Source organism: Parus major, unplaced genomic scaffold, assembly GCF_001522545.3.
Source record: "Parus major isolate Abel unplaced genomic scaffold, Parus_major1.1 Scaffold547, whole genome shotgun sequence".
Lineage (NCBI taxonomy): Eukaryota > Metazoa > Chordata > Aves > Passeriformes > Paridae > Parus > Parus major.
In genome coordinates, this window is record NW_015379435.1 from 1 (window position 1) to 9,334 (window position 9,334).

At 58.8% G+C, this 9,334-nt stretch overlaps 1 protein-coding gene across 1 annotated transcript; it reads left to right on the forward strand.

Moving 5' to 3' along the window:
* Positions 1–151: 151 nt before the first annotated feature.
* Positions 152–5,233, forward strand: TET3 (tet methylcytosine dioxygenase 3; the record flags this gene model as incomplete). The annotated part of the gene is made up of 5 exons (XM_015616609.2): positions 152–325; positions 681–770; positions 1,683–1,820; positions 2,158–2,494; positions 2,796–5,233. Coding segments are annotated over 5 exons (2,460 nt in total), but the record flags the coding sequence as incomplete, so codon positions are not given.
* Between the last annotated feature and the right edge of the window lie 4,101 nt (positions 5,234–9,334).

Below are 9,334 nucleotides of genomic sequence, written 5' to 3' on the forward strand. Positions count from 1 at the left end.
AATGGGATGCAGGAACAGGGTGTGGGAATGGGATGTGGAAATGGGATGTGAGAATGGGATATGGAAATGGGATGCAGGAACAGGGTGTGGGAATGGGATGCGGGGCTCCCTCCCATTCCCAGACACCGCACGGCAGCGGTGCTGACGCTCCTGCGCCGTGTCCCCTCCCCGCAGCCGGACCTGCGCGTGCCAAGGCAAGGACCCCAACACCTGCGGCGCTTCCTTCTCCTTCGGCTGCTCCTGGAGCATGTACTTCAACGGCTGCAAATACGCCCGCAGCAAAACTCCCCGCAAGTTCAGGCTGGTGGGAGACAATCCCAAAGAGGTGGGTGATGGGGTGGAGCGGGCCCAGCTCCGGTGGGGTGGTGGTTTGGAGCTCCTTTCCTTTCAGGTCTCTGAAAATTGGATTCCTTGTGGGGTGTTTTATGGGCTAGAGAGGTGAGGAGGAGAAAGGTGTCAAGAATGGGGATTTGTAGAATCCCAGGGAAGAGCCAGAGAGCTCTTTGGTCGAGTGGGTCGAAGCACAACAGACTTTGAGGCTGGAGGTTGAGCGGCCAAATCCTCACAAGGAATTTAAGATACCGTGGGAAGTGTTGGGTGCCGTGTGGCGTCTGTGGGCTCTGTCCCCAGTTCCATCCCTGAATCCCCTGGGTAATCTCCTCCCCTTTTCCTTACCGTAGGAAGAGCTGCTTCGGAGAAGCTTTCAGGACTTGGCCACCGAGGTTGCTCCGCTTTACAAGAGGCTGGCACCGCAAGCCTACCAAAACCAGGTCCTGGTCTGTCTCATTAAGGACTTTTGGATTGGGTTCTTTTTCCCTTTGAACTGAAGATTGACAGAGGGACTTTTCTCTCGTTCATTCTCAGTTGTTTATTTTTTCTTATCAGCATTCCAAGGAGCTGTGTGCACTGTGATAGAAAAGGGGTAAAATGGCCAACAAAGATCTTCCTCAAGGTCTTTTATCTGTCCATTTACCCAATTAACAGATGCCAACTCAATTATTTTTATTAGTGACCCAATGACCCAACACCTGTGTGCTGCACTGGGGCATTTTCTACCCAATCACTTAAAACCACCCAAAAACCCCCAGGAAAAGAACAAAAGGAAGAAAGAAGGAGGACAAGAGACATCACCCTAAATCCTCCATCTTGTCCCCTGCTCTCTAAACTACCTTAAACTCTAAACCTCAACCCATTCACACAGTGACTCAAGAAACTTTCTAATTCACACATTTACACTTTTCCTATCTAACTTTAACATTTGTTTTCATGTATCACCATGAAAACATGCCCATGAATTTCATGTTAGATGAAATTCAGTGTTCTCCTGGATGTCAGAGCATCAGAGACAAGGGCACACACTCCATGTCTCTAAACTACCTTAAACTCTAAACCTCAACCCATTCACCCAGTGTCTTAAGCAAACTCTCTAATCTACACATTCACACTTTTAGTTTTTCTATCTAACAGCTGTTTTCATGTATCACCATGAAAACACGCCCATGAATTTCATGTTAGATGAAATTCAGTGTTTCTTTGGATCCTAGAACTAAATATTAGAAACAAGGGCACGCAGTCTGTATCTCAGACTGCAACACTGCTCATGCCATCCCTTTCCCCACGGCTGGAATGGGCACAGGGTGGTGGCCTTGGGGATTTTGGGTGACCGGCTCCTCCTTCCACAGGTCACCAACGAGGACGTGGCGATCGACTGCCGGCTGGGCTTGAAGGAGGGGAGGCCGTTCTCGGGGGTGACAGCGTGCATGGACTTCTGTGCTCACGCTCACAAGGACCAGCATAACCTCTACAACGGCTGCACCGTGGTAAGCAGGAGCCGGGCAGGGCTTTTCGGGGTGCTCCCCACTTGATTTGGGGTGCTCCTGTTTGTGGGGTGTCATCCCCAGCCGTCCCACCCCTCGTGGCTTCAGTGTGGGCACAGCTCACATGAGCTGCTCAGGTCTAACAGGAGCCAGCGCCGACTTTTGTCCGACCCAAACGCCGTGGGAGGTTTCCGAATTCCGAATGGGATCAGAGCAGGCTGGGGGGATGCCAGGCTGGTGTGGCTTCACGCCAGTGTGGGGGAGAAATGGGAGGAGGTTTGGCTCATCCAGCACCGGCCACATCCATCAGCATCCCACTGACAGCACCTGCCCCGGCCAGGTCTGCACGCTGACGAAGGAAGACAATCGTGTGGTGGGGAAAATTCCCGAGGATGAGCAGCTGCACGTCCTCCCCCTCTACAAGATGTCCAGCACGGATGAGTTCGGCAGCGAGGAGAACCAAAACGCCAAGGTGGGCAGCGGGGCCATCCAGGTGCTCACATCCTTCCCCCGCGAGGTCCGCAAGCTGCCCGAGCCCGCCAAGTCCTGCCGGCAGCGGCAGCTGGAGGCCAGGAGAGCTGCTGCCGAGAGGAAGAAGCTGCAGAAAGAGAAGCTGATGACGCCGGAGAAGATCAAGCAGGAAGCGCTCGAGCTCCCCACACTCCAGCCAAATGCAGGTAACGGGGGCAGAGGTGAGGTGCTGCTGCCCCGAGCCGCCCGGAGAGCGCGTGAGGGGATGGGGATGTGGTCGGGGGCTTCCTTGTGTTGTGTTTGTGGTGCTGGACGGCTCCTCTGAGGGTTTTTCACAAAGGCGCGAATCGATGCCGCTGCACCAGGCGATGGCGAGCGATGCCAACCTCTGCAGCTGGCTGCAAACCCATCACCGTGGCGTTTCCGAGTCTGGCCGGCTGTTCTGGGGTCCCCTCCGGTGTCCTCCTCGGCCGGCGGGTCACCGGGGCTGTGTGTGCTGTCCCACAGGTATGGCGTTGAAAGGCGGGCTACCCCCGCAGCCGCTGAAACCTTCCATCAAGGTGGAACCCCAGAGCCATTACAACGCCTTCAAGTACAACGGCAACGCGGTGGTGGAGAGCTACTCGGTGCTGGGCAGCTGCCGGCCCTCCGACCCCTACAGCATGAACAGTGTTTACTCTTACCATTCCTACTATGCACAACCCAATCTGCCTTCCGTGAACGGGTTTCATTCCAAGTTTGCGCTCCCCTCCTTCGGGTATTACGGCTTTTCCAGCAACCACGTGTTCCCCTCGCAGTTTCTCAATTACGGGGCGGCCGAGAGGAGCGGGAGCGGCTGGGTGAGCAACGGCTACGAGAAGAAGCCCGACGTGTCGGCGCTGCAGGAGAACCTCAACCACACCTACGGGAGCGGCAGTTTCCCTGAGCCCATCCCGCACGGCGTGCGGAGCAAAAACCATCACCAGCGCACCTACGAGCGAGCCAGCCGCTACGCCAGCCAGCAGAAAGCGGCGGCGGCGACGGCCGGGGCGCACAGGACTAGCTCGGGCTCGGAGGAGGCGCCGTCGTTTGCACAGAACTGTTTCGGCAGCCGGCCCATCAAGCAGGAGCCTCCAGACCCCCCGCCCGCCATCGAGCCCCTTCCCAGCGCCGCGCCCGGCGCCGGCTTAACGCTGCCGGCCGTCCCCGCGCACGGCGCGGCGCCGGAGCAGCGCTGGAGCCCCTTCAAGGCTTCCCCCGAGAGGACTAGCACGGCCGAGGGCTCGTGGAGCGGGCTGGCGGCGGGCTCGGGCGGGCGGGAGAAGCTGAGCGCCTTCGACGCCGCCGTGCGCTTGCCGCCGCCGGAGAAGCAGTGGTCCAACGTCCTGGCGGGAGAGGCGGCGGCGGCAGCGGCGCACGGCTCGGGCTTGCTGCCGAAAGCGTGGAGCCCCTGCAAGCTGGGAGAGACGGCGCTGGCTGGCACGGGCACCCCCAGCCTGCTGGGGTCACTGGGGTTCAGCTCGGCTCTGCCGGGGCTCCCCGGCTTCCCCGAGGAGCCCTGGGGCTCCGTGAAGGTGGAGGAGAGGAGGACGCCGGCACCCAGCCCGGGGCTGCCGGAGAAGCCGTGGGAGGCAGCGGCGGGCGAGAAGGGGGTGGCGGGACCCCGCCGGGAGAAGCCGTGGGACCCTTTTGGCCTGGAGGAGGATCTGCCTCCAGAGAAGGCGGTGAAGGAGGAAGAGGAAGAGGAGGAGGAAGAGGAGGAGGAAGAGGAAGAGGAGTGGTCGGACAGCGAGCACAACTTCCTGGATGAGAACATCGGCGGCGTGGCCGTGGCGCCGGCCCACGGCTCCATCCTCATCGAGTGCGCCCGCCGCGAGCTGCACGCCACCACCCCGCTGAAGAAACCCAACCGCTGCCACCCCACCCGCATCTCCCTTGTCTTCTACCAACACAAGAACTTGAACCAGCCCAACCACGGCCTGGCGCTGTGGGAGGCCAAGATGAAGCAGCTGGCGGAGCGGGCTCGGGCCCGGCAGGAGGAGGCGGCGCGCCTGGGGCTGCCGCCGGACGCCAAAGCCTTCGCCAAGAAGCGCAAGTGGGGCGGCGCCTTGGCCACCGAGGCGCCCAGCAAGGAGAGGAGGGACTCGGTCCCCACGCGGCAGGCGGTGGCCATCCCCACCAACTCCGCCATCACTGTGTCCTCCTACGCCTACACCAAGGTGACGGGCCCCTACAGCCGCTGGATCTGAGACGGAGGCGACCACCGCGGCCCCATCTTACCTCAACCCTCGGCGGCGCCGGAGCCCGGCGTCGCTTCGTGGTGCTTTCTTCCTCGGGCGTGGGGGAGAGGAAAACAAAAAGTAAATAGACGAAAGCGAAGCGAAAACACAACGACCGCAAAAATAAAAGTAAAAAAAAAATCGAAATGAAAAAAATCCAACCCATAGGAAACGGACCCAACAGGAGCGGCGGAGCTGGCGCGGGCTCAGGCCGTCGGAGAGCCGCGCCCAGCGAGGAGTCGGCAAACCAAGCGAAAACTTGGTTGAAAAACCCAAGAGGAAAGATGCTGTTTGATGATTTTAGGTAATCTCATATTTATATCTCCATGATTTTTTAATCTAGCCTCGGATGAATTTCCTAGCGTCCTTTCGCAAAGGAGAGGTTTTTAATTCCACTTGAAGCGGCCTGTTTGTTGGGTTTTTATTTTATTTCATTTTTTACTCCGATGACAACGACGAAGCCGATCTTCAAAAGAGAAGCCAACATCGAAAAACCACCCTAATCATGAATCCAAACCAACCTGAACACCAAACCAGCTGAAAGGCAAGAGGTGACCCCCTCCAGCTCCGCCGCGGGGGCTGCGGGGACCGCGTGCTTTACCGTAAGCCGGACACGCTGAGCATCCGATTATTTTTATTCCAAGGACCTAAAAAAACCACCAATTTTGCAGCTGGAGGAATCCTTTCTGACAGCCAGCGGGGCTGTCCCGGGACGGCGCGTCTCCGCCGGGTTCTGCCGCCCCGGCGGGATCGGTTCTGCCGCCACGGAGCAAGCCGGCGTCTCTCCCGGCGCCGGAGACCTCAGGACACGTCCGGGCTGGGGAACGCCGCTGCCGGGGGGCCGCGCTCGGGCTCGGACTTGGGGCTCCTTTGCCCACGGCCCCAGGGCGAGCGGCAGCGGCGGCGTCTCCGTAAGAGCCGACAGGACAAAAACAGAAGAAAAAATAAAATATATATATATAAAAAAAAAATACAAAAACCAGGAAAACCACCCCCCCCCTCCACAAACCAACCCCAAACTGTGAATAGCGAGTGTTGCTCTCTGTACATCACTGTTGCTAAAAGTCTGGTGCTTTCCGTCTCCGGGGGACTTTCTCCGTGCAGTCGGCTCCGGGAAGAGCGAATCCCAAGACTTGACTGGCCAAAACCCCGCCGGGTCTTGCCTTCCCTGCCGGTGCCGGCGAGCCGCGGCCGAGCGCTGCCGGGGCTCGGTGCTCTTTCTCTCCCCGGGTGCCATCCCTCCTTCCTACGGATCACCGTTCTTCCCGCAAAAAAACAACGAAAGAAACAAACCCAGAAACCCAACCCAGCAACGACGACAACCACGTGGTGCTTTTGGAACACTCTCAGTCCAGACTTCCCGCCCGGCGCTCGGCACCGGAGCCGCGCCGGGACAGACGGAGCGCGGCCGAGCTTGCCCCGCGGCTCACCGGGAGCGCGGCGTGGCCGGAGCCCGGCGTCCCCACCCCCCCCGGGGGTTATTTTTTTTTTGGGGGGGGGGTGGAGTCGTTGCTTTTGCACTTTTTGGTGCCTTTTGGAGAGCCAGCCAAGGCAGCGCCGACGCCGTCACCGTGCCGGGATCACCTCGTGTTTACTGTCACCCCTCCTTCCCTGGCGGCACGGATCAGCAGGATCTCGGTAAAACAGCCTGAACGTTTATGTTGGTCTGATTTTAAACCTGTAAATAGGGAAAGAAATTTTTTTAAAAGCACTTTCACCTAGATTTAAAAAAAAAAAAAAAAAAAAAAAAAAAAAAAAAAAAAAAAAAAAAAAAAAAAAAAAAAAAAAAAAAAAAAAAAAAAAAAAAAAAAAACCCCCCCCCCCCCAAAAAAAAAGGGTTTTATTTTTTTTTTGGGGGGGTGTGTTTAGTTTTTTAACCGTAATCTGTAAAATCGCGTATATTCGACAAGGAAACTCAACGAGCTATTCCCGCTTTTCTTATAAATACCCAATAGCATATCAGGATTGTAAGAGTCAACGGCAAGTCAGATTTTAGGGATGCCATGCCGGGGACCCGCCGTGTCGCTGTGCTTGGGAGCGCGGAGAGGGGACCCGGCCCATCTGGGGCCGGATTCGGGTGCTGGGGCCGGATTCTGGTGCCGGTGCCGGATTTGGGTGCCGGATTCTGGTGCCGGGGCCGGATTCTGGTGCCGGTGCCGGATTTGGGTGCCGGATTCGGGTGCTGGGGCCGGATTCCGTTGCCAGATTCGGGTGCTGGGGCCAGATTCGGGTGCCGAATTCAGATGCCGGTGCCGGATTCGGGTACCGGGCCGGATTCAGGTGCCGGGGCCAGATTTGGGTGCTGGTGCTGGATTCGGATGCCGGGGCTGGATTTGGGTGCTGGTGCTGGATTCGGGTGCCGGATTTGGGTGCTGGTGCCGGATTCGGGTACCGGGCCGGATTCGGGTGCCGGGGCCAGATTCCGGTGCCGGATTCAGGTGCTGGGGCCAGATTCGGATGCCAGATTCTGGTGCCAGGGCCGGATTCGGGTGCCAGATTCGGATGCCAGATTCAGGTGCCGGATTCCGGTGCCGGGGCCGTATTTGGATGCCGGGGCCGGATTCCGGTGCTGGATTCGGGTGCCAGGGCCAGATTCCGGTGCCGGATTTGGGTGCCGGTGCCGGATTCGGGTGCCAGATTTGGGTGCCGGGGCCTGATTCTGGTGCCAGATCCGGGTGCCGGATTCGGGTGCCGGGCTGGGTTCGGGTGCCAGGCTCAGGTGCCGGGGCCGGATTCGGGTGCCGGCCCGGTTGGGCCGCCCGGGCTCTCTGGCTGGCGTGACGGGGGTGCCTTGGAGCTCCGCCCGGCGGGGCGAGCGTCAGGAGGAGAAGGAGCGTTGGGAGAAGCCGATGGTCCGTGTAACCTGTCTAAGTCCTGCTTCCTCAGAGGTTTTTTATTTCGGTGCAGGGAGGGGTCGGTCCGGCGCGGCGTCGGCTCCGGCGGGTTCAGCCTGGGAGAGCGGGGAGCTGCCGGCGCCGCGGGTCGGGGAGCGAGAACTGCTGCAGTCTCACGTTTTTACACTACATAAACGTCTAACCTACCTCAACTCTCAGTCATTACAAATTAGCACGCTTCAGACTTCTACACAAACTCGAAATCTATGCACAGCTCTTTTACCCCTTGCTGCTGAGAGGCTGTTTCCAAGCAAAACCTTTTTCCCCTTTACCCGTTCCCGGCGGCCGCGCTCGTGCCGAAGCCACGGGGGTCGTGGAGCTCGGTGGGGAGGGAGGGATGTTCTCGACGGGTGGGATGTGGGGACCTGATTTTTGCAGCAGGTCGTGGCCGCAATGGTGCTAGAACAGCCGTGGTGGAAACCCCAGGGGGGGCTCGACGCGGGGAGCCCCCGGCCGGCTCCGTGGTCCCGCTTCGGTGTTTTCTGGCCGCGATGCTTCGCCTCGGGCAGGAAACGGGGGGTGCAGTTTGGGTCCCCCATCTCGATGCTCTCGAGATGAGGCATGGGAAGGAGAAGGAAACCAGAATCCCTGAGGTGCCTCAATTGCTGATTTATTTTTTTTTTTTTTCCTTTTAATACTGGAGTACGCTTTGTGGGCTCTATAAGGCATATTTTTATGAAATGAAATCTTGTAATACAAACGGTGCTATGGTGTTTTAACAAACTGTATCACGCTTCTGCCTGATTCCATCTCGCTGAGGTGCTACTAATGTATATATCAAATTAAGGAACCAAGATATAAAAAAAAACCCATAAAAACCAACCAACATTAAGCAATGTCGTTGAGAAGGAAGTTTACTTTTCCGGAGCGACAGCTCGAGGCGTGCCGGGAGCCGGTTGGGTTTATGCAAACTGAAAGAGGCGCCGCGTCCGAGGCGTGCCGGGGTCGTGGTGGAGCCGTTCCTGGCGGATCCGGGCGTGGTTCTGGGATGAGGTGATCAGAGGTGACCTCTGGGGCCCAGCCAGGTGCGTGGTCGCGGCGCTGGGACGCGGCGCTCGGCCACACGCAGTGCTCGGACGCGGTGCTCGGACGCGGTGCTCGGACGCGGCGCTCGGTCACGCGTCGTGGGCGCGGTGCTTGGACTCGGTGCTCAGGCTCGGTGCTCGGCCCTCCATCACGGACGTGGTGCTCAGGAACGGTGCTCGGCCACACCTTGCGCGGCGGTGCTTGGACGCGGCGCTCGGACGCGGTGCTCGGACGTGACGCTCGGCAGTGTGCTCGGAGTGGTGCGCGGTGCTCGGGCACGGTGATGGCCACATACGATGGACATGGTGCTTGGACAGGGGGGCTTGGACAGGGGGGCTTGGACAGCGGGGCTCGGACAGGGGTGCTCAGACTCCCATCGTGGACATGGTGCTTGGACATGGTGATGGCCACATGGACGTGGTGCTCGGACACGGTGCTCAGACAGGGGTGCTTGGACATGGTGCTTGGTCCCAGTGATGGCCACACACGATGGACGTGGTGCTTGGACAGGGGTGCTTGGACAGGGGTGCTTGGACAGGGGTGCTCGGATATGGTGCTTGAACACCCATCGTGGACATGGTGCTCGGTCCCAGTGATGGCCACACACGATGGACGTGGTGCTCGGACAGGGGTGCTCGGACACGGTGCTTGGATGTGGTGCGTGGACATGGTGCTGTGTTTGGTGCTTGGACTTGGTGCATGGACATGGTGCTGGGGCACGGTGCTCTGCTGTGGTGCTCGGACACAACGTGTGGACATGGTGCTCGGACATGGTGCTTGACCACGGTGCTTGGACACGATGTGTGGACATGGTGCTTGACCACAGTGCTCGGACATGATGTGTGGACATGGTGCATGGACATGGTGC